Raw genomic sequence first — 25717 nt, forward strand, 5'->3', positions numbered from 1 at the left:
TTACCCAGTTTAGCTGGGCTTCCACAGGGTGGCAAACCCCCACATCTCTGACACTTTGATCAAAGATCTAGGCTTTGAGATCAGTCCCTCAGTCAGGAGCAGGAGGTGCTTCAGAACTAAATGGTTACAAACTGTTTGATGTGAGCAATACATGTTCATTTCCCTGTGGATTTTTTTCCTCCTTTTACTCAGCTGTAGAAATACCTGAACCATTTCCATTGGAAAAACCTGTTAAAACACAAGACCCAGAGAGCAACAGTGCTCGATCAGAGCTGAGTTCCTTCTGGCTGAAAATGCTGTCTCCAAAGTGGCCAGCCATCAGTGTCTACAGGAGAGCACGTGATCAGTGCAGGCCTTCTGCCAGGGTCTTGGCTGTGCTTGTAGGCTTCCCTCCCCTCTCCACCCACCACTCCTGCCCAGGGCTCTGGGGTCATATTCCAGCTCAGCCTGAGTGATGCTGTAGGTGTCTCTGACACTGCAGAGTTGCTCTCTTGGATAGAGGACTCAGACATGGATCATAGCTTGTTATGCAGAACTCTGGGCATAACATAGCAGAACTGTTCCGTTCCATTCCATTCCATTCCATTCCATTCCATTCCATTCCATTCCATTCGCTATGCTCACCATAAGTCAAATAATGATGAGGCTATTATTTGCCTGAAATACCAAGGCTTCTTCATCTTCAAAAACACGTTCAAGGACACATCTGTAAGATTACAAAGGGGAATGGTATTTTATTTTTGTACCTGAATTTATGTTATGTAATTGTTTTTTTTTTCTGAATCTGTTTCACAGCTGATGCTTGCAAGCATTAACACAATGCACACATAGCCAGGAGCAGGCTGGTGCATTCTTCACTTTAGGTTGAAAAAACATCCCTTGCAGTCTAGCAAAGAAAAGCTACAGAAGCACAGAGAGCAGCAGCAGAAATACAGGCCAAATCCCTGTTTCCTGAAGAGTGAGGAATGAGAGGAATGAGGATTGGTACTGACTACATACAAAAGAAGAAAGCAAAAAGGTGTGTGGTACCATGTGGTATTATCCAAAGTAGGACACATATTGATGACAAGCACACATTTTGCCTTCCGAAATGTGCTCCACTGTGCTTCTTGGCCAAGGATGAATGAAGAGGTGCTCTTCTGCCTGCCCCACATTTGTGTGCTCTGGAAGAGCTGAAAAATGGCAGTAAGCCATTTAGCATCCAAGCATCTGGATGGGGCAGCAAGCCTGGAGCCCTTCCAAGCAAGGAAGGAAGGCTTCCAAGGCATCAGAAGCAAGAAACCATCGGAAAATGGAGTGATGTGAAGAGAAGAGCTCACTCTTGCTCCGAGCCTGCAGCGTGCAGAAGAGTCAGAGGGAGCCAGGGCACCAGTAGCGCTTGGGAAGTGCAAGGGCAGCAGGCAGGAACAGAGTATGGGCCCAGAGGAGCCCTGGCAAGGGGCTATGCTCAGTGCTGCAGACACTAGGCAAAAAAAGCCTTATAGAGACACTTGCTAGCCCACCATGGGGGAGAAAAAAAGCCTTCCTCCCTTCAGCTGCAGGGCACAAGAGGCCATCTTCGAGATGTATGAGCAGCCTGGAAGAAAGGGACTGGAGAGCCCTGAACAATGGTCATGCTTGATGCTGAAGGGGAAGGCAAAAAACCCCATAGACTAGTGCCAATCTGCACTGGGGAAGACTCCTTCCTGATCTCAGTGCTAGCATCTGGCAATTCCCTGAGTGTGTGAGCAAGACCTGCCTCTTCAATGTACAGACTGGTCACATGTCCCAGGAGATTCCCAAGCTTTGTTCTCCCTCAACCTGGAGCCTTCACCACACTTTTGCCTCAAAAGCCAAACTGTAACCAAATGTATTCCATTGTCTGGAATGAACAGTGCCAAGAGATCACTATGGAAATAACATAGGCTTTAAAAAACAAGGTGGAGGAGGTGTGGTAGGAAGGCTGGTTATTTTCATACCTAGAACATTTAGATCTATGCCCAAAGCAGTCAGGCAAATTTCAAAACTATAAAACAGCCCATTGTTGCTATCACACTCACATCTCCTTTTCCCACTGAAACTAAGCTGCCCAGTTGGCTGTGTTTATATGGGATCCATCCACAGGGTAAAACTTTCAAAGCTCCTTGGTGACTTAGATCTTTCTGAAAGTTATTTGTGCACCTCCATTCATGGGGAAATGTTCAGAACTTATACAAAATCCTGATAAGTCACTTCCTTTAGGATTTAGTATTTTGAGTCTTGAAAGAAGAAGGAATGTACTATGCTTGTAATTTTCTCTGTTGGTGCCAAAATGGATATGTACAGTTAGACTATGTAAATAAGGGGTATTATATCTGATTGTGGTGATGTGAGAGGTGAAATATAGGGTTTTGGTTTTCTCTGTGTGAACTTTGCAGAGGCATAGAGAGCATGCATGGTTTCCTCATCATTCCTCCCAATACACCAAGGGGCATTTGCTACTATACTGTTGATGGTGATGTTGTCCTTTTGGAAAGAAGTGCTGGATTGGTTGTGTCGTTAGCCATCATTTTCCTTGCACTTCAGTAGCTTTTTTCCTTCCTTGGACTTCATCCTTGACATCTTGCTTGAAAGTGATGACAGCCCTCTCAGCTGTTGTCTTGCCTTGCTAGTTGTCTTCTTATTCCATAGGCCCTCCATGCCCTTACTGAACTGCTTCAGTCTTTGTTTGCCTTCACCTCAGATGGAATTTCTCCTACTTGAACCTGAGGAATGAAGAATATCCACTGTGGCATAAGTGACTTTTCACCAGGGCTTTGCGCAATGTGTGCCTTTTCTACAAAAATATCTTACCTGACACACAAAAAGGCGTTATACAATTTTTTTGTAATGTTTAGGTGGAGCTTGAGTGACTCTTGTCATACATACCTCTGTTACTAATTGGTGTATAATTTTCTCATTTTGATTTTAAAGGTATAAGTTGGAACAATATAGAGCACATGCTCAGTGAGCGGTGTTCACACCTAGGAGACAGGTAGCTTTTGGGATGGAGGTGATTTTTGGTGTTATAATGAGCAAATGCCATCCAGAGAACACATTTTTAACAAAAATTAAGCAATTGCTAGTTCAGCAATCAATATATCTCTTGTGTGGCAGATGGTCTGTGGTTTTTTAGCTGTAGGACACCATTTAGCTCCATACAGGCAGTGATTTACAACTTAGCCTGCCTGTGGTGTGTCCACTCTGCTCCACCCTCCACTTCTTCTAAGGTCAGCTCATGAAGCTCCCCCAGTGTTGCCAGCATCTAAAGGTGCAGGCTATGTTTGCTGGGGGAACAGATTCCTTACATGCCAACCACATTCCACCCTGAAAGTTTCCTTACCATTAAAACCTCTCAGGATGTGGATATAACTTCAGTTTCAATAATCTTTCTCCAGTAATTCCAGTAATAATTCCACACTGTATTGCCTGTTCGTGCCTCCAGCAACATTTGCCTTCTCCCATATTTCCAGGCTGGAGCAGAAATCCATGTCCAGTCATTTTATCAATGGATGTCTCCTCCTAGGAAAGGAAATACCGACAGCCGGAATTAAATTAACTTCCATTTTAGAAGTTTCATTGGAGAAATGCCAGTCACTGAGAAAGCTCCAAGAGGTGAAACACTGGTGGTTCAATGTGGTGCAGTTTGTGGCACTGCTGTCTGTGGGGATAAGCTTTACTCTCCAGGACTGTGAATAAAGGTCACTAAATTTTTAAATGAATCCTGTGGGTATTTGGTAAAGAGGAAGGTTGTTGCTGATCATGCTTGTGTGGGTAAGGATGTGGCTGGCCAGATGGCCATTCAACTCCAAAAGGCCATTGTTTCTCTTTAAGAGTCCTTCACACCTAGAAGATAGCTGCCAAAAACGAATTACTTTTTTTCCTTTTGTCCACCTGAAACCACATGAGATTGTCAATATGATAAAATTACTGATGATATTATTCATATACAAAGAAATTTCATTGTCTGGGTTTTTTAAAATTGATGAACGGTGCCTAAAGGGGGCTAAAGAGAGCTGGAGAACTTTCTACAAGAGCATGTAGTGAAAGTGCAAGATGAAATGGCTTTAAACTGACAGAGAGTAGGTTTAGATTAGATATTAGGAAGAAATTCCTTACTGTGTGGATGGTGAGACAGTAGAATATGTTTCCCAGGGGTGTGGATGCCCCATTCCTATTAATCATAGTTATGCATAGAAACAAAGTGCAACTGAAGGTTTGAAGAATGTCCAAAATAACAGACAAACAAATTAGTAAGAAAAGAATGTGGAAATAAACTGCATAGTAATCAGGAAATTAAACTGAGAGCTTGAGGGAATAAGTTCTGAAGGTTGAATCTTTGTGACCTTTATGATGGGGCAGCGCTGGTAATGGTTACAGAGACTCCTAGAGGGTAGTTTTAGATTAGATATTAGAAAGAAATTCTTAACTGTGAGGGTGGTGAGGCGCTGGCTAGAGGTTTTGTGGAGAAGATGTGGATGCCCCATCCCTGCAAGTGTTCAAGGCCAAGTTGGATGGGGCTTTAAGCAATTGCCCTGCCCCATGGGAGGAGGTTTGGAACGAGATGATCTTTAAGGTTCCTTTCAAACCAAGTTGTTTGGTGATGCCATTTTCTATTTATATAATTTATAATATTTATAACATTTATAATATTTCTACTATTTATTATATTTATATTTATATTTATATTTATATTTATATTTATATTTATATTTATATTTATATTTATATTTATATTTATATTTATATTTATATTTATATTTATATTTATATTTATATTTATATTTATATTTATATTTATATGTGTTGGGGGTTAGGTGTCCCTCCTTTTGTTCATTCTCACCTATAGAATTTTCACCATTGGTTGCGGGGAAACCTGAATGTTGGTACTTATTGGGTGCTTGAGAATACAAAGAGTTTGGCTGGGCCCGGGGGGGAGGGAGGCAGGTAAAAGGGAGGGCGGGGGCAGCTGCGGGGGGGTTGGTTTCTTCAGCTTCAGAGCAGGACATACCCAGAGCTGTTGTTGCTTGGAGAAAGGAATTCGCCATAACCCAGACAGAGCTGCTACTTCTTCTGTTTCTTTTGCTTCTGCTTCTTCTGCTCATTCCTGCTGTTCCAGCTGGATGTTCCTCAGAGTGCTGCTGGGGTACCGGGACTGCCCGCCCGAGGGCGTTTGGGAAGCAAAGCTTCTCCTCCATCCTTTCCTGTCTCGGCCGAGAATGGTGTCATGGGGTCCCTGGTTCTGTTTTGTTGTTAATGCTGTAGTTATTGTTTGTTTGCCTTGTAATACGTACTAGTAAAGAACTGTTATTCCTATCCCCAGATCTCTGAGGGGCCTGAGAGCCCCTTAAGTTAAAAATTATAATAATTCGGAAGGAGGGGGTTGACATTTTTCATTCCGAGGTAGACTCCTGCCTTCCCTAGCAGATACCTATGTTTCAAACCGAGACAAAATATATATGTTGAGTTTATGCACTTTGTAACTATTACTAGTAACACTCTAAAAATCTAATTCAAGACAGGAGAGTGGATGTTGAACCAATTATTTACACAAAGTCACAAAGTGTCTCAGTAGCAGGGTCAATGTAGAAACTTCTCTCGGCTCAGTCGATTATAGAGACACTTGAAGTCAGTATCAGTAAACACATTTGTGTTATCTAGGAAACAACTTATTTTTCTGCACCCTTTCCTATGTTATCTGACTCCTGTACCAATACTGTTCCACAAGACAGTGAATAGTTATTCCAATTAACATTCATTCTATTAGTTAGTTGTAATTATATGATATTATTATATTATTATAGTTATTCTATTATATATAGAAAATATACAGAGCCTTCTAGTAGATGTGAAGCATAGCTCTTTTAAAGGAGAAGTCCCTAGGCAGCTGCATAGCATGAGAGTTCCAGAGAACTGTGAGAAGGCTGAAGAAATAATGTCTGGAGGACTTTCATGTTAGTAGCTTCAAACTCATTCCTGTTTTTGAAAATAGGAACAGAGCTAGGCTCTTCACAATCACCCCTGGGTGCTGTGTTTTGATGTAATTTTTCCTAATCATCACCATGCTGCTCCTCCTTTGCTGGCACTGAATCCAATTGAGTCTGTTCAGCTCTGTTAAGGCAAATTTCACAAAACCCTTATATTTTCTTGAGCACTTTTTTGTCAGCTGTGAATCTGCTACTGTCTGCAACCTTTACAATTTTCCTGAGATTCCAGCAGCCTTCATATGGACCTCTCTAGCCAGACTAGTGTGTGGCAAACTATCACAGTAAGATAAAATGAAGATCCTAATTTTGATAAGGCAGTCTTGGAATATAATCTAAATCAGCCTCTTCATCTATCTTCTTTTCAAGCAGTGCTTAGAATTTGAAGGAAAAAAAATTGTATCCACCTAAATTATTCAGAATTTGCTTAGAGATGTTGATGAAATCAATCAATTCCTTCTCCAACCCACATATTTTTAGCCAAGACCAGACATCAGAAAGTTGCTTGCTGTCCTACCAGCTGATGTATGTACCTCTCATACTCAATATAAACCTAATATTTCACAACATATAAGGTAAACATTTCTGTCCCCATTAGGAATATGTCAACGAGGAAGGAATATGTCCCCTTTCTATCTGAAAGGTTGTAAAATGCAATAATCTCTTCAACTTTTTAGATATTGTGACTTGGATTTGTATGTCAGCTTTGGAAGAGGGAGAAGCTTCACAGCCATTTTTTCACCTATCCAGCTGAAGAATCTAATTTCCAAGAGCAAGTCTGCCAGTCATCAGTGATGGGCATTGGCCAGGCTGTCTAGAGAGATTGCAATGACTCGGCAGTAAGTGGCCTTTATCTCTGAGGGTTTAGTTTGGGGCTTTTTTTTCCCCAGAAATATTTGAATCCCCAGAAAACCTCTGAATCCATGAAAGTTAAGGGATTGCTCATGCTGTTATGCAGCTAAAGCATTCTAATTTTAAACTTAAGTGTGTGTTCTCTTATGCAATGGCCAAAGGATCTTCAACCCCAGATATATTCAAATGCGACTATTGTGTTTTTAAAAAGGAACTAAGAACTTCTTGAGAGTGGCCATAAACAGCATATTCAATGAAAGTGTTAGTTATTTTGCACTTAAAGCTGTTACCTTTTAAATGAATAGGAAAATTCCTTTATGTATGAATAGCACAGGTCAAGCATTAATATTCACTTAATTATTTCATGTATGTGTGCAGAATGCTGGCTGGAAAAAAAGAGGCTTTAATTTATTTCAAATAACTGCAAAATCATTGTGCAGGGACTGTCCAAAGTCAGCTCTTCTCAGAATTAGCTGAAATACATTTATTTTATACTTGGCCAATGACAAGGCTTGTTATTTGTTTGGTTAGGTAATTAAAAAAAAAACCAAAAACTTCACTTGATGTTAAATCTAGAGACAACAAGCCATTAATTATTCTTTTATAGGTTAGTCTGCAGCTCTGTTAAACATCAATTGTTTTCTGTTTTATCTCCCATCAAATGCTCAGCACAGGAAGCTGAGCTAAGATGGGGTAAGCCAATGTTGCCTATCCTTAAAGACTACAATCCTAATACTGTGGTTATATGAATGAATATATACATGAGTTACATTTATTCTCAGAATTTGATAAACAGTATTTCTGAATAAAGAAATATACTTGATATGTAATATGTACATAATTCAGAAAGAAGCTATATGATCCTGGTTTATAGGAATGTCTGCTTGATGGGGATCATAAGAGAAAGGCTGGGTAAGTGAATAGGAATCTGCATGTATAAGTACTTATTTATCACACAAATTACGTGTGACATCTAGCACTATAGGAAAGTTATTTCCTGGTAAAACTTGAACAAGGAGAAAATAGAGGTGAGAAAAATACAGCTTATTCTTTTCATATCTTCTCTGGTTTGTTAAAGTCCAAAATAATGTAGAAACATTGAAGTTCTAGTGGATTTAATCAACCTTATTAACCCTACTGTGTAAACCAAATGTGCACTCCTACAGAGTTAGTCATCTACCTTTGGTGTTGGTAGACATACACCTCTGTACTTCCAGAACAACCTAGGGAAAATTCTGGCTTCAGCCAGAATCACAAGTATGTGAGGCAAACTTTTTCTCTGGGAATCTTTAAATTTTTCTCATATAAAAATATTCATATTGAACTAATACAACTTTTTGAATATGGTTACTTTTCACATAATGTCTTCTTGCCTGGCATTGTTCTTTGCCTTTTTTTGTGCTTTGCTTCTTGGTTTCCTTTTCTTCTTCTAGGAGAGAAACTCCTCCTTTCATGATGAAAACCTGTTTGAAAAGCTATGACATTCAGATGAAGTCTTTCTGGACTTCAGAGGAATTTGGGAAGGTCTCCTGCAGGAAGCAGAAGGGTGGGGTTGCAATGGGAGGCTTGGCACATGGCTCCTTTGGAAACTTCCAAGGTCTCCTGTTTCTCCAGAATCATGGCAACACTATAACAAGTGATATAATGAACACCTTTTTTTTAAACATCTAGAATAGACCAATGAACATGTTCATCAGGTAGTTTTAAAGATGATCACTGAGACCAGTATGTGCTTCTCCAAAAGCATCTTCTCCAAAAGCAAGAGGACATTATATTAATATAAGTCGATGTAGAAAATGTACTGGAGAGTTGAAGGGAAAAATATTGGCTGCAAATCCCTGTAAAAAGATAGAGCTCTCCTCTATCCTCTTGCACTTCCTCAGTAGAGTCATCTAGGTCAGTACTGGTTTGGGATCGTATTCTGGGACCTAACAAAGGCAGCTATAGAAATTAATTTTCCTTACTGTCCTATAGACTCTGAGGAGTCCCTTTTGCCAACCCAGCTGTTGGCTGTACATCTGCACTTGGGTGCACTTTGCTCCCGCTGTTCTGCTTGGAGATAGCTAATGGCAAGAGCTGAAACTCTGAATTTTGTGCACAGGAAGGACAGGACAGGACTAAGGCACTCACTGTGACCTACCAAAGCAGTCTCTTGCTGTTGTCACTTCCTCCCCACCTGAAGTGCCCAACAGTATAAGCAAAAATATTGCTTAATATGTAACTGTTAAATGTAACCTGTTAAAGTATCTAAACAACTCTCTTATGACAGCAAAGTTACATTCACTAAATTTCTTGATGTCCTCCAGCTGGAGGAGTACTAATCTTCAAATACATTCCCAAAGAAAACGACCAATCCATTGGATTTGATTGGTCAAAGCTATTACTTTCATCTAAAAAAACCTGACTTTTAAACTTGCTTACTCTTCTTCACATTGTGTGTTTCTGACTTCACTCCGTTATCCCCAAGCCCACTTATTTTTATATTGCAAACCTATTGTTGACTTGCAGGAAAACTGAATACATACATTGCTCCTCCCTCTCTTAACCTGATCCATTTGTATTCTTCTAAATCCTCCTCTTGAATTGATTTTGCAAATTGCTGTCCTTCTTGGTTGTTTTGTTTTGGTTTTTTTTTTTTTTTGGTTTGTTTCTTTGTTTGGTTTTTTTGGGGGGGGTTTGTTTGTTTTCTTTACAAGGGAAGGAATTTGAAGCCTGCTCACAGGTTTCACTTTGGAAACTCTTAGGGATGAGCTGGTGGCTGATGAAGCTACTTCCAATGTCTACAGTTCAATGTCAGTCCTACAATGAGAAAATGTAACCTCCTTCCCCAAGTGAATGAGCACCAACTCCACCTGATTGAAACATGACCCAATTTTGCTGGAGCGCACTGCAGGATTTGGCAGCTGGTGATAAACAGGTAACAGATTTACAACTGAAGTTATTATGTGGATACATTTAATTTGTCCTTTTTATAAAGTAGCTCCTGCTTTTACCACCTGTTAGGAGACACTTTTGATTGGTCTCAAAAGTCATCTGGACATGACCCTGGGCAACTGTCTTCATGTGGCCCTGCTTGGGAATGTGGGGTTGGACCAGATAGCCTCCTGAGGTCCTTTCCCACCTCAGCCATCCTGGGGCTCTGTGAAAATGAGGACATATCCTACAGTTTTGCTGGATTGTTCAGCCATGAAAGACCCGTTCACAAATGTTTTTGCTTAACCTTTCCCTTAATCTCTTTAACATATCCATTGTTTGAAACACTTTGCAATTATTGCAATTATTCCATAGCAATGGAAGTCTAATGTTGTTGATTATGCGGGAGTCACTGGGCATTTTCATACTGGCAGAGCCATGTTAAATTATTTTACTTTATGAATTATTAGACAGAAGTTAATACCTTTATTTTAAGTGCTACATTTAAACTAAGTGGGACATATCCCTCTTCACTCTGTAACATTTTTTTGCAAGTAACAATTTTTTATATTGTGGTCCTATATCTACTATGGATACTTTATCTTTAAAAAGGGGATGGCTGCCCCTTTTTCTGTAAATGCTTTTACCTACAACCTTACTGCAGATACACTGTGCTGAAAGTATATGGCTAAGGAACTTAGTAACAGAAAAAAACCCCAAAACCTAATTAAGTTTCAATGTACTTATTGGAATGTTGACTGCAAAGATAAATAAATTTTGTGGCCACTGCTGCAAAAAATAAAAAAAGGAATAATTTTCTGCCAAAGTGAATGTTTGGTTTGTATTACTTTTTGAGAAGATACCAGTCAGTTTGGTACTGTGGCCTTCACAGGCGTTGAGTGCACATTGACCTGCGAGTGAGCTGTGTGTAGACCAACACACAAATCGTGTGGCTGCCCAGGCCCCTGGGAAAAACTCCCTTGGCTTCCATTGATGAGTATCTCACTCACACGGTGAACACTTAGGGAATCTCTAGTTGAAGCCATTAGTTTGTGAAGCCTTTGGAAATGGCCTGAGCAAAGCCAGGTCAACCTTGTGAGGGAAGACTGAGAGCTGTGCCAGGAAGATGGTAAGGATGCAGGGAGAAGGTCCTGATGTACCAAGCATGGGATCCAGTATGATCCTATATGGTCTCTTGTCATGACTGGCCTCCTGCTGGCTCTGGTGGCAGAGCCACAGGGTCTCGGTGGTGGAGTCACCCATCCTGCTGCTGTGGCCACTTGTCTTGGTCCCTGTGGTATGGCTGTTGCCTGCCTGCTCAGGGGATTGGCTCTGTTTGCATCTTGTGTCCGTCAGAAACCATCCGCCATCATGGGAAGAGCGCAACCTGTGTTAGTGGACAGGCATGGAGACGTCTGGTAGAGAGCGTTTGCAGCGATGTGTCTTCCATCACACCTCAGAGCCTTCCAGCACCATGGGTGTGGCAGTGCCACGCTCCCGGATGGCGTCACCAGAGGGGCTCTGGGCCCAGGCCCTGCCCCATGCCTTGCTGGCCGAGTCGCCCCAGCCCAGCCCCGCCATGGTGCCAAGGTGTGTGAGCCCTGCCCACAGGAGCTCCTCCAATGGAGAGCCTTCCCGCCAGGCCTTGCTTTGCCTCATTGGCCAGTGTGGGTGGGCGTGGCCTCCAAAATGCAGCAGATGCAAATGAGGCTCCACCCATCATCCAATGCTGCCCAGTGCTGGGTGGTCATGTGACAACCTGGGCATGCTGTCATCAGGCTCCTCCCTAGTGTGACGTCACGGCTCTTGCGAGAGCACTCAGTGCTGCCCCTTAGAGGTGTGAAGGGGCGCAGGTGAGTCCAAGGCTGGGCCCCGCCCCCAACTGAGGTCCCGCCCACAGCCCCGCCCCTCCCATCCGGGGAGCCAATGGGAGCGCTGATCGAGTCTCTCCCCATTGGCTGGCCGCCTGGCATGCAAATGAGCTTGAACGTCACTTCCTCTGCCAGATCGAGCGCCATTTTCTCTTTCTGGCGGCTGATGCGGCGCGGATGGCGGCGCGGGTGGCGGGCGCTGAGGGAGGCGCGCGCGGGGCCCCGGCCATGCTGCCGCCCCCTCGGGGCGCGCACTGAGCGCGGCCGCGGCGCCGGGCCGGGAGGCGGAAAAGCGGGAGCGGCGGCACCGGCGGCAACGCCGCGGGCAGCGCCGGAGCCTTGGGCGGCGGGTGGCGGCGGTGCGGGACCGCGGCGGGCGGCGGCGCGGGACCGCGGCGGGCGGCGGCGGCGGCCGCAGGAGGAGGAGGAGCGGGAGCAAGAGGAGGAGCAGCGGCGGCGGGGGCTCCCCCTGCAGCCCGGCCGGGTACGTGCGGCGGGGCGGGGCGGAGGGCGGCGAACGCCCTGGTGGCTGCGCTCTTTCGGCTCGGCGGGCGCCGCGAGCTCGGAGCGGCTTCCCCGAGCGGGCGGGAAGGGACGGGACGGGTCCGGCGTGTCCCCATCGCGTGAGGCGCTTTACACGGGGACGCTCCCCCGCTGCCTCGCCGCCGCTGCCGGCTGTGAACAGCTCGTTATCACCGCACTTCTCGCGTTTGTTGTTTAATTCCAGGTCGCACTTCACCGATGAAGTGTTTAAGGAACCAGCTTAATGGCTTGCTCTGAAGTCTGTGGATGAATAATTTTCTTTGCTTTTAATGAATTGTTTAAATTTGAAGCAGTTTGTGGCAAACTGTAGCGTGGGCAGGAATGGCACACCTACAGAACCAGCACTTCATCACCGGATAATGGAATCGGTTAATGGGATGTAAAATTATGTGGAATATCCTTGTGGTGCCTCAGCAATGCATTCGTTTAGGAAAAAAGTTTATGAATAATGTAAATAAACACAATTCACACAGTGCAAGCTATGAAAACCATTTGAGTGCTCTTGCTTTGTGGTCGAGAGCAGGTAACGGGGAGTTCCAGTTGTTCGGGTTTGTAAACGGAATAAAAGACACGTGTCTGACTCCTGCTGCAGTGGTTCAGTCCTGTACTGTCAAAGTTAGGAGCAACAACTCACTTTCAGCTGATAAAATTGTGACGGGTAAATTACTGGGGAGGAATTCGTTGTTTCCCTTAACAATTTTCTGGTTTTTCAGTTTTTCAACAAAAAATTTGTGTTTGTAAGAAACAGTTGTAAAGAGCTATAATGAAACACTTAAAAAGATTCTTGGGTTATTGAATCTATATTCTAGAAATCCTAGTGCTCCTTTTAATAAACTTTCTCTTTAATTTTGATCAAAAAAAGGGAATTTCTTCAGCACAATATTCAGAGGAACTGGGTAAGAAATAAAGTACATGCTAAGCTGTAGTAAGACCTATTATAAGGTGTACTCTATATGATAAGCTGTAATAATTTCTGTGGTTTGTTTCATGGAAGTTTTATAAAAACAACATTTCCCAAAAATTACAGCAGATCTTTAGAAACAAGGAAGAATACACACAGTTTTGTTATGCCTTACCTTTTTCCATTGGGAGCTACTGGATTTGGGCTAAGTGTTACTGCTGGTGGAGCTGGTTTGTGTTTGAACACTTCAGTCCTTCTGAAACCTGTTACACAGCCCTAGGTTTTTGGTTTTTTTTCAGTTTTGTCCTCTTTCTGACTTGTTAAAGTTTTGGATTATCTGTGTGGTGGACTGTTGTGTGCATTTGTACAGTGCAAAGTTTTGGGGCCACACCAAGCTGACAAAGTGCAGCACAAGTGCAGTGGTACTCCATCCTGGAATAGCTGCACTCGGGGTGTGACTGTTCTGATCACATGCACAGGGGGCTGACAGATCCTGCAGGATTTGAGTAGGCTCTATGCAGATGCATATATCACCTAGAATAAACTTGGATCCTGCAGGGATCAAGGTTTCAGGTTCTGGCCGATGCCCAGAAGGGACTCCCAAGGCAGTCAAAGCATTGTGAGAGTTAGTGCTTTTGGAAGGTTCCATGAATTGAAATGGTAGTGTCCCTTTATGGTAGTGTTCCTCTGTCTCTTACCAGTCTTGGGTAGCAAGGACTTGGTTGTGTGTTAATGAAACCTTCACAATAGTTATTTAAATCACAGTAGTGGAAGTTTGTGATCTAAATTTGCTTAGATTTATTAGGTAAGATGCAGGTTGTTGTGCTGCATCTTCATCTCCATCATCACATATATTACTGCTCTTCATTTTGTTGGCAGCTGTTGAATGATGGTCATCTTGGTGTTGGGCAAGGTGACCTTTTTAACAGATGTTTATATGTTTTATAGCCATGGAAACAGCAGAATTATTATGACTCTAAGAGATGTATGATTTGAAATACCCAGAGGTTTCTGGTATACCTGGACAAGGAAGAGTTAAGTTTTTTTCTCTACCTGAGTTTTCTATTAAGTTGCCCTTGGATAGAAATTTTAATGTATGAAGATAAAGAGACAAACTTTGTAAGCTTTATTAGAGTATTAAATTTTTTTAAAATTTGTTTTAAATTAAAACAGATAAAAAAACAAATAGGAATAGCATTCATCTAATCAATCAACTTTTTCTTTAGGAAGCTTTCTTCTCTCTCCCTCCATAGGTTGGATAAGCTTTGATGGTGCCGACATAATGTGCTTGTAAATCCGGTTGGGTCTCTTCCAGAAGGCAGAGATAAAGAGTCCAGAAAATGGAACTGACCATGTAATGTGTGGTTGAGCCACATCCCCAGGCGTGACTTCTTAGTGGACTTTTAAGCTTATTAGAAACAAAACAAAATTGATGAGAGTAAAATTTGGCATTGCCAAGCCAAACGCTGATTCTTCTAGGAAGTTTCTTAGTGTGCCTGTCCTCCTAGCTGTGCTCTCTGCCCTCCAGTGTCCTTGTTCCTTGTGTTCTTAGAAATAGATCACATGCTTTCATTCTGGTTTCATGAATGAAGTAGTTTTTATTGTTTTCTGAGCTGATACTAAATTGTCAAGTTCTAATGAGTTTACTATAATGAAATAATTCTTTATTGGTGCTTGTCAGTTCTGCTAACTGCTGAAGTACAAGCTGGTAAACAAACCTTTCAAAATATTCCAACCCAAATGCTCCAAACCTATGAACTTTTATAAAGGTCCTATAAAAGGTACAAACTTTTTAAAAAGACCAAAGTCTTTTTATAAAAGTCTCTTTCTCAGTTACTAGTGACAGTTACTAGGTAAAAGTTACAAAAACTATGAATGATTCAATTTCCAAGGCAGATACTATGAAAGGACAAAGTTTCATAAGTCATTCATAATTTCCCCACCCTAAACAGTTCTTTGAGCAACAAACTAGTGAAGGCCAGCCACTTAGGAACACATCTGGAGCTCTTGCTTCTGTACAGATTATCTGGTGTCTAAAAGGGTTACATTATGGCCATTTTCTCTGTGGATCTTCTAACATGCCTCTTTTCCTGAAAACTCTAGAAATTCCTGATTACCTAGTTCACTGGATTTTGCTGGAAGTACTTGCATGCCCATTGAATGCATGGATTCACACATATATGCATCCTCTTTGTGCCTGCTCCATACCAAGTCCATTTCAATTTGCTTGCAAATGCTTACCTCCTGTAGGATCACAGAAGTGGTGTGGATTTCATGTAAGGAAGAAAGCTTTCAATGTGAACACAGTCTGTCACTGGAGGAGGTTGCCCAGAGAGGCTGCCAAACCCGACTGGCCGAAACAGAGTGCTCTGGCTGCAATTAATTACAGGAAGCTGAACTTGGTGTCCTCTTGAGGTTCCTTCCAAGGTGAATGAGAATGGGTCTAAGAAGTAGAGTGAATAGGAACTCAGCATTTTGTTATGACTTCTTACTTTGAGAGGTGCAATGTTAGTGTTTTGCTTTTTTTTTTTTTTAATGCAGAGAAATGATAGTAAAAGATAGTTAGCTTGTAAGTTGGTATCTTTGACTACTAAGATACTGTGCAGACTGTTACCCTGTCTTTTAGGCTAGTCTTAAAAAAATACTGCAGTACTGCTGGAAGGGAAGAGTTGCATTTGTAATCTTTGAAAAGCCAAATGTAGTTAGTTGAGTGTTAGAATCTATGATAACAAATGTAGAAAGGAAAGGAACCTGTAGTGTTGAATGAAGTTCCACAGTGTATATAATTATGGAGATGTTATCTGAACAAGAAACAAATGCAGAAATAGCTTAATGGCTAAAATGCCTGAGCAAGAGTTGAATAGCCTTAGAACTGAATTTGAGATATCAGCTGCTAAAATTATTCTTTTATTTTGCTAAAAACTTGCCTTGGTTCTGTTTATGAAATGACACTGAGTCTGAAAACTCAGTGCATTATCAGTTTTTCTGGAAACAACAATTAAAAGCAGTGAAGGATAAATTGTTGTCTTTTAGGTGGGCAGCACACTAAAATGATCAAGACTCTCGGTAACCCCAGTTTGGTTTTACTGTAGTCCTTTCAGGTTGAATTTGCTGGTTAAGAATGGAATGTGGACAAACAAATGCATGGAACCGAAGTGCAAACTATAGTGTCTGAACTACAAGAAAAATAAAATGCTAGTATGAAAATGTGGATAATAAACTGCATAATAATTAAGGAATTAAACTGAGGGCTCGAAGTCAGCTTAGAAGGTTGATCTTTTGTGACCTTTATGGTGGGGCAGTGCTGGTCTAATGGATAGAGAGACTCCAGGAGGGTAGATTTAGATTAGATATTAGGAAGAAATTCTTAACTGTGAGGGTGGTGAGGCACTGGCAGGGGTTTTCCAGAGAAGTTTTGGATGCTTGGTCCCTGGAAATGTTCAAGGCCAGGTTGGATGGGGCTGTGAGCAACCCGGTCTTGTGGGAGGTGCCTCTGCCCATGGGAGGTGGTCTGGAACTAGATGATCCTTAAGGTCCATTCTGAGAGGAATGACGGGTTTGTCTTTACAAACAAGCTGATAAGGTGTGCTGATAAGGTGAAACTATCACTGGGAGATAACAGAAATAATGGTATGGATTCCATTGAAGGATGAAAGAGGCACTGAGGAAGCACCATGAAATCCACAGGAGTATTAGGTGTTCCGGGAAGTTTGTACCTCTCAAGTACCTCAGCCAATGAGGAAAGAGAGAAGGGACATGTGGCCAGGAAATCAGGGTAAAAAGGAGGCTGCGCCCTCCAAAAATTTGAGAGACCCCAGGGGAATGCCCCATGGCCCCTTCCTTTATTCGAATAAAGAAAAAAGGACACCTCTGTCTCCTTTTTGGACATAAACCTCTGGTGTTTGTGGATTAATTTTCCTGACAATTCAACACAAACCATTGTGTCATTTTGTGATTCTGGTGTGAGAGCCTTTAAGATCCCTACTCCCAGGAAGGTTATTTAAATACCTACTGAATAACACTGCGTGTGATTGCACATGGTGACCTTTGGATTGAAGACCAACTGCTTGGAAACTGGAAAATAATTTATATTCAAGTTTTTTCTGTTACAGTGGTGGTTTTGGTGTGTTTTTCTTTCTCCTGGGTTAAAAATGTCAGACTGATTACTGGTTAAGAAGACTGTTGAGGTACATGGATGTTGCATACTATGCCTTGTAGACTGTTTCTTATTTGTGAGCTAAACATGCCTCAACAAATGCCTGCTTCAGATTCTTCAGTAGTGTCAGCATGCGAGTTGGAACACTGAAATGGGGGAACTGTTTGCAGTGAGCCTAATGTATTGAACCACGTCTCCTGGCTGATCTGGGCATGGTGGTGTCCAGTTAGCTCTGTTGTTACCTGCACTGGACCATGGGTTTGATGTGCATAACCTGCTGTCATAGAGGGACTGATCTTAAAGCTTTAACTGGAGACTCTGCAAATTCCTGGTGGACTTCACTTTGAAAAGAGTGAAATTGATTTTATGTCAAATTTTTGCTCTTTGCATTTTGAGAGAATACTAGTCCAGTTACTCTGATCTATTCCATTCTCTCTAGGTTCCTGTTCTACACCCACCCCAATGGTATCAGAATGTCTTCTGGACTGCTTGGTGATAAAAAACATTAGAAAACAAGACTAGCATCTGTCAAATGGGGTTCCCTCTCCATTTCTCTCTACACACCTTTCCTTTTGGGGGAGAAGAAGCGAAGAATAGTATGTGAGTTGTTTCAGTTTTAATTATTAACCCCTCAATTATATGTTTTGTATATAAGTTAAGGTTTGAGGGGGTTACATACACACTAGAGCATTTTTTGTATGGTTTGTGGGGTTTGTTTTTTTTGTGTTGTTTCTCTTTTTTAATTTGTTTCTTAATTTTTTTGGTTGTATTTTTCTTCCCCCAGGAAAAGTGCAAAATGTTTCAAATTCCTGTTCAAAACCTTGATAACATAAGGAAGGCTCGAAAAAAGGTGAAGGACATTCTTGTGGATCTTGGGCTTGACAACTGCAGGGAACTGTTGAAGGTAAAGCATTTGAAAGAATGTAAACCAATCTGAAATGGAAACTTCTGATACATATTTCACTTCCTGGTGTATATGTGATGCTTTTCTGCCATAGATATTTTTTGGGGGCCCTTACTTCAGGGGTTACTCATTACCTGACTGCTCCTACCCAGGGCAGGAATTTAGTGTATTAGTATGTAACACTGCAAGGGGGTGTATTTCTTAACTAGATGTGATACAGATGGTGCTGCATATTCTGTTAGTAATGTTTCAACAAAAGGAAACAGTACAGCTTCAGGAAAAAATACCGCGTACTGATGAATTGTTATTTGTGTGCTATGCAGCAACTTTTTCCAATTCTTTTAAAATCTGAAGCAGATGAGGACCTGAGTCTCCTCAAAGGCATCCCATCACATATGAAGGGCAAGCCTCTGAAGAGACATGCAAATCATAAGTCTTTCTGAAAATAGATAAGCCTTTAAACTTTGTGTCCAGTGAAAAATACCAACATGGTCTTACTGAGTTGTAGTTTGGTTCTGCATCTTAAAAAGTACATGCAGGTGTACTAGGGCGATTAAGATAAACCTAGTACTGCTGTTGCCACCTCCAGAAGAAAATTCTGTGCATCAATCAGGAAAAACGGACACCATCAGATTGGAAAGCCTAATACCAAAAAAGTGCAAACACAGGAATGTCATGCCATTTCTTAACAATAGTGTATTTCAGTGAGCTGGTGCACAGGCTTTTTTGGCTGTTGAGTATATTCACAACTGGATGTTGACCATAGTCAAGAGGTTGATTGCTTCTGTATGGCAGTACTAAAGTAGGCTTAACACTCTGTAAGGGTGCTGTTGTGTCGTTTGAGGTGGTTTCCTTCTGAAATTCTGTAAATAATTGGAAAAAAAATTGTTCAAGACTACATGCATAAGCAATTTTGGAACACTCTTTGTTATTGCAGTTGAACAGTGTTGTATATATCTAAATGTTGTAATAGCTCAAGGAAAATTATAATGTCTAGTAATTTCCATTTACTTGCTGTTTTTATTGTTAATATTGTTCTGTAATCACACTTCTAACTTGGAGGCTGCATCTGTCTTGAACGTTTGAACTAGCAATGTTTTGATGGTGACAGGTTTTTACTGTGAAATTGCTTGTGGTCTCTTTGATTGTTGCATGGACTTCAATGGTAAATAAGTAATAAGTTGTTCCACTTTTGGGAGTATTTATAATTTGCATTTAATTGATTTTGCTTCATTTTTAATAACTGGTGGTAGTGGGAAACCTGGCAGACATTTCCACTGTGGAAAAACCTCTATGAGATTTGGGCCAAAAAGTACCACATTGTTTTGGTTGTTTTTTTTTTTTTTGCAAATAATTCTCTCTCAACCAAGTTCATAACTTCAGTTTGTTTTTTGCAGGTAATCTGAGACTAGTTTTGGTACAACTTGAGCAGTAGGAAGAGTGGTTTCTATAGCTTGATTTGTACTTGGTTCATACAATTATGGTACTTCTTTTTGGTAGCATGGGGATGTGTGAGGTTTTAATCAAACTTAAAATCATAGAAGGCCTTGGGTTTGATGGGATCTTGAAGACCATCTAGTGAGAAGTACCTAAAGTTTGTTTGTTTTCTCAAATATTGAGATTGATTTCTGGACTTTTTATGAAGGGGGTGGACAATGTAGGAAGTGGATTAAAATATGATATGCTGCAAATATGACCTGCATCTGGTCTTAACATTGGTCTTGCACTGTTGTTATAAGGCATGATAATGGACAGTAGTTTGTGTGGAAGATGAAGGAATATCATGTATGACTAGTTCATCTCTAGCTTAGAGAAAATGGATTAGTTTTTAGCTTAATTGATCTCTGCTAGGAAGAAAACATGAGCATTTTGGCTGGAGTACTAGTTTGATTCTCCAAATAGTGTGTTTAACTACACTGTAAGGTCAGAGGTTTTCCTTTTATAAACGGTTTCAGCTTTTCTAACGTATTATGATCTTTAGGGCCATGAAGGTGATCAGAGGATGAGAGCACCTCTGCTCTGAAGCTGAAGACATATTGAGAGAGCTGGGGTTTTCAGCCTGGAGAAGTCTTTGGGGAGACTTCATTGCAGCCCTTTTTATACGGACAGATAGGGGCAGCAGTGTTTTAAATTGAAAGAGGGTAGGTTTAGATTAGATATTAGGAAGAAATCCTTTATTCAGAGGGTGCAGAGGCAGTGGCACAGTTGCCCAGAGGAGCTGTGGATGCCTCATCCCTGGCAATGTTTAAGTCCTAGTTGGATGGGGCCCTGGGCAACCTGGTTGAGTGAGTGGCATCCCTACCCATGATGGTGGGGCTGGAACTAGATAATCTGTAGGGTCCTTTCCAACCCAAATGGTTCCGTGTTCTATTCTATGATTCTGTGTCTTCGTTTAAACTCTCAGCTTTTTGTTTTTGTTATGGAAAACCATGATAGTTTTGATATAGAGGGGAGAACAGTTCTTAGTTTAAAAATGTTTTTCTTTTCAACTTAAAAATAACTATTATGCATAAGGATATTAGTCAGGCTTCTCAGAGGGCTTTGTTCCTTTCTTATTACCTTTCCCTTTTCTTGTTTTTGTCCCTGCTGGAAGTGAGAAATGTGGGAAGGGCATATCTAATTAGTGGATCTCTGTTTAAAGCAAGGCTTCACAACAGCCATTTGCACCACTGACTAATTGTATTGATAAGAATGGTTATTTTTATTAAAATATATTCCTCTGTAGGAAATAGCCATTTCAGCAAAATTATCTAGATGTATTATGTGTGTTTGGCTTGTGGAAATGTGGTGTTTAAGTGCAGGAAGGAGCCTGTCTCTCAAACCAAAAACAGAACAAGTTGCAGATAAGCCATAAACTTTAAGAGATCTTCTAACGTTGCGTAATTTACTCAAGTATGTTCTACTGAAAAAGTTTTAGTAAATCTCAAGTCTTTATTTTCTCTGTCTAAAGTTCTGGGATTTCTCTTGTTCTTTTGTTACATGCAAGAGTTCTTTCTAAGGTTCCTGATTGTGGTGGGGTTTTTTTTGTTTTGTTGGTTTTTCGTTTGTTTTGGTTTGGGTTTTTTTTTAGGTTTGGAAGGAGGGCAAATACATGACTCATTCAGTGTCTAGGTGTTGATTAGATTGTAAGGGATGTATTTATTGTTGCCCTGAACTTTTCTGGATTCTCTTTGAGCATACTTGATGGTTGAAAGTTGAAAAGGTAGACAGCGTATTGCAAACTCAGCTGCATGTTTCTAAATTCTTGAATAATGAAGTTAAAATCAAATTATCACTGGCATGACGTTCTGGGCTACTGTAACCTGCTGAACACACAGGAATGCTCATATTTGCATGGTGCAAATGGGCAAGAGCCTAGTGTAGACAGAGCCTGCATTAAGTAGGATTCTGTATTTGATTGTTGAAGCTTTGTTTCTCCTTGTTGCTGATTATATTCTGTGTTGCTGCTAAATTTCACTTAACACAAACTATTAGATTTATGAATTCCACTCCTTTTGTAAGGTCATCCTATCTTAAATGTTATTTATTATCTGCATCTGCTGTTGCAGTGGGGTTTGGTACAGAGATGGAAATCATGCCTTCTTTAAGTATCTGCAGAGTTTTGAATGAAGAGGGATTTGTGAAAGGGAAGAATGTGAGGGGAGAAGAGATGCAAGTTTTCTATGGGTAAAGCCTGGATTTGTAGCCTGTGTTTCATCCAAGCATTCTGGTGTGCTGTTGAATCTAGTTTAGGGACTTCAGAAATGCCCAGTAAACAGGAATCTAGGTGGGTTTTTTTTTGGTTTTTTTTTTTCTTCCATTAAGTTTGTGTTTAAATATATGTGGGTCTCAGGAATCTGGAGATGAACTTAGTATTTTTAGGATAGTAGCTGACTTTTGCTTCAGGGATGTGAACTGCTCTGCTGGGATTAATTAGAAGAAGGCTGTTAGGACAGTTGCTTTCCCTGACACAGTTGTTGAAAACACAAATATTTTTGCTTTTGCAGCTTCAGGAAAAGCAGCTCTTGGAAATCAACTGTGAATGTCTTTTGTTTTTCCAAGTTAAAAGTATAACAATGCTATGCAGATTTAGTACTAAAACCTGTTGCAAAGTAAATGGTAGTGGTAAGTTAATAAATGGAAGCAAGTAATGAAATATTACTGATGAAGGTAGAGGGGGAAAATGTTTTAAGTGTTCACAGTGACCTTGGCTGGAAGCAATGGAATTCAAGTGTAAATATTTTCACTCCCTATATTATTTTCAGTAACTCTGAAATGTTCAGAATTCCTACTCTATTACCAGGCAGTCAGATGAACAAATATTTGAGGTAAAATAAATTAAAGATGGTCAAAGAAGTAATTTCTTTGAATAGAGTTTTGTGTCTTCCAAGTCATCCTCTCTTTGTGTGGGTTTTTCTTTCTTATTTTTCCTTATTTTCTACTGAGAATTTCTTAATATTCAGAAAAGACTGCAAAAGCCTTGTTTTAATTTCTTGTTTTTATTTTACTTTTAGAATCTTAAAAGTTTTGATGCAGGTGAAAGCTACTTTCGTAACACTTCATGGAGTGATGTCTCTCCTTGGGAGCCTGTGGGCAGAAGGAAGGTATGTATATTTGTGACTCAAATTCTGGGTAAACATGTTGTGTAGAGTTGGTGAATTTCACAATTTTCAGAAATTGGAATGCAGCTTTTTTATGGAAAAAATAGTTGTGGGTTTTGTTTTTTTTTTTTTTTTTTTTTAGTGCTAGTAGTTAGGGAATAATCTTATATTTCCTGCTTATTTTTCCCTGTAATGCAGCTGGTTATGAGGACTTCAGTTACCATTTGCAGTCTTTAAGGATACAGCCCTAAACATCAGTGCTAAGATGTCACACTGATGTTCTGCCTTTTAGCCTAACCTAATATGTAGTCTTAGCATGGTCTTGTGTGCAGCCTGGCTCCTGTTTCATTGGAAGGGTGAAAATGTGATTGCATAGATGGAAGGGTATTAAGATGAAATTATTATTAGTGGCAGTGGAAGGCTTTCCAGTTAGAATTGTGTATGTGAAACATACACAGTGCCTTTGGTTCTGTATAGCTACACTCTGCAAGAAAGGCAGGGTTGATGTGAACAATTCTTTAATTGTATATAGTTTCTAACATACTGTGTATAGAGCAGAGGAGTATGTCCAGAAAAAAAGCTAGACTTGTCAGTCCTGCTAAGACTCTTGGAGCCCCTCATTGCCTCCTTACAGAAGACCTGTCAATGAAGTTCAGTGTGGAGCTGATAACACGTTGCTTTGGAACAGAGTTGCTGTGCCTTTTAGATACTAACCTTGTTCCTGTCCATTTCCTTAAATAATTTTGGTTTATTAATGTGTATCATTCACATATCATGCTGCCTAGATTTGGGAAAAAAGAAGTAGATCCTTCAGGATGTGTTTTTCCAAAGTTGTTGGCATAAGGGGAAAATAAGTTGTTTCCTCCTGTAAACTCAGTAGGCTGGAGAAGATGTCTATGTAAGTGTTGGTGGTTTCCACTGTTCATACTATTTTTAGGAAGACATTAACAATTCTGAAAGAACTTTGGTTTTTTTTGAGGCTGTTCTGTCTTTCTGCATGATTCTAGGTTTTGGGGAATGTGAGACTACACAACAGAAAGTGTCATTATGTTCTGGGGTAGGTTCTTTGAAGGAGGACTAATTTGAGTTTACTGCAATGTCTCTACTAAGCCTTCTTTTGGATTCCGTTTTTATAGTTGAAGGTTGTGTTGGTCAATCTCCAAGATGCTTTGTTTTTCCTAAGTGGCTTGTAATTCTTGTCAAATTTTCTATAAAACTGGCATGCCATTAATAGACTGTGGTAGCACTTGTGAACAGAAAAAGCAGATGAGTATGCAAGGAGAACATGCTTGGCTGAATGGTTTGTAAAGTGTCTGTGTGGAAGAGCTGTCTTTCACAGATTATGAGAATATCAAAACAGCGTACTTCCGCATGCTTCTGTTCTGCTGAAAGAGAATTGTTTGGGAATTTTTTCTTTGTCATTTTACTCCTTCAGAAGTAGTGAGGCATATCTTCTAGTAATGTTCTGTGTGCTTCATTAGTGTCAGTGGCCTTTCTTCAGGTGGGATTGCTTCAGACTTCAAGATTGATGCGTCTGCTGATTTGCTTTGTTGCTATTTACTAGCAGCTGAGATTAGACACCTAAAGAGTATAAACAGAAGATAATTCAGTGATAATTAGCAGTGTGCTTCTTCCGAACAGCCTTAGCCAGCCAGTGGTGTTGTCTGACCCAGTCTTTTGAATTTGGAGCATAAATTTTGGTTATCATCAGGAGACTGTCCTAGTACTGCTAGTAGATGGCTGACTAACTTGCATGGCTATATCCCATGGCAAAAAAACCCATACCTGCACTGTTTGTCGCTTTATTGGGAACGGCGAGAACGACACAGACTCTTGTGGAGTCGAACTGGAGAATTTCTCCCAGTTTATTACCTCAGGTCTTTTTTATAGACCAATACATGAAAAGTACAGAAAAAAACCCCTCTTATTGGTTAGTAAACTAACACATCACCATTATTGGTTAGTGGAGTATACCACCCCACCCCTCGACCTTCTCTTGAAAGAAAACAAGGAACAGACAAACAGCACCTGCAAGGCTGTTTTCTATCTCTGAGGATTGTTTTAATTCCTCCTTATGAATTCCCAGGCCACTTTCCCAGGCAAGACTGAGAAAGTTATGTGGCCTGCAATTTCACAGGCACTGTGCTCCCTGCTTCAGAGTTAGCATCCATACACTGTTAGTTGTAGTACATACCTGCACTGTTAGTTGCAGCTGCAAGTTGTGTTACTGTTCTTCATGGTGTATCCATGAGATATGTGTGATCTAACTGGGCTGGATGCTGTAGCAGCAGAACAGCTTGTTCCCTCTGGGTTCTGTTTCATGAGGGCAGAAATCAGTGGGGTGAGAAACATGTCTGAGGGAACAGACAGATTCTACTAGATTTTTGAGAGTGCTGATTTGTCGCATGGCTGTTGCTGTGACTGATTCTGTAGTTTTTGGCAGGAACCAGGGTTAACTTCTAGGAAGTTGATCAGAAAAAGGAGTTGATGGAGTTTTTCAGTAAGAGCAAATAATGCTTATATAGATATGAAAATCAGTGCTGTCATGTGACATAACTCAGGGAGCAAACCACTGCTTAGTGCAGATAGATGTGTTCTTAAGCAGTTAAAATACTTTCCTGAGAAGAATATGTATGCTCTATACTGAGTGGTTTTGAGGAAATTTCCTAAAAAATTACTATGATGTACTGCCCAGTATGTGTGAATTAATACAAATTGTATATATGATTTCTTTCTATTATTATTTTGGCTCCAAAAGAATGTTCTTAAAAAAATCAGTTTTTTATGGCTTTTGCTGGGAAGCTACTTCTGGAGAGTTTTCAGTGAAGAACAGGCTGTTGAAATACAGAAAGAAAATCCCTGCCTGTTATGTCTTTTCTTTTTTTGTCCAGTAGATAGGAGCTGGCTCTGAACTAAATAATGCTTTATAAGTGTTATATTAAAAGGGCTGCTATTCCTGTGTGCAGTGGGAATACAGATTCTTCCTGGATTGTTCTGTGACTCCTGTTTTTAAAAA

General features: G+C 40.8%; 1 protein-coding gene across 4 annotated transcripts in view; it reads left to right on the plus strand.

Moving 5' to 3' along the window:
* The first annotated feature begins 12029 nt into the window (after nucleotides 1-12029).
* The window catches only part of ADNP2 (ADNP homeobox 2), a 28957-nt gene continuing 15269 nt past the window's right edge, over nucleotides 12030-25717 (plus strand). For 2 of the 4 annotated variants that reach the window (XM_005525232.3, XM_014254570.2), the window contains exons 1-4: nucleotides 12030-12101; nucleotides 17657-17817; nucleotides 18002-18121; nucleotides 22615-22704. In XM_005525232.3, coding sequence (XP_005525289.2) covers nucleotides 18014-18121; nucleotides 22615-22704 — 198 coding nt within the window. In that variant the 5' untranslated portion in view covers nucleotides 12030-12101; nucleotides 17657-17817; nucleotides 18002-18013. Of the gene's footprint in view, nucleotides 12102-15469; nucleotides 15489-17656; nucleotides 17818-18001; nucleotides 18122-22614; nucleotides 22705-25717 lie in introns of those variants that run through there. The other 2 variants (XM_088059247.1, XM_088059243.1) reach the window with 2 other exon arrangements.

This window comes from Pseudopodoces humilis, chromosome 1, assembly GCF_049639895.1.
Source record: "Pseudopodoces humilis isolate 2021_Gansu_Grassland_sample_001 chromosome 1, ASM4963989v1, whole genome shotgun sequence".
Lineage (NCBI taxonomy): Eukaryota > Metazoa > Chordata > Aves > Passeriformes > Paridae > Pseudopodoces > Pseudopodoces humilis.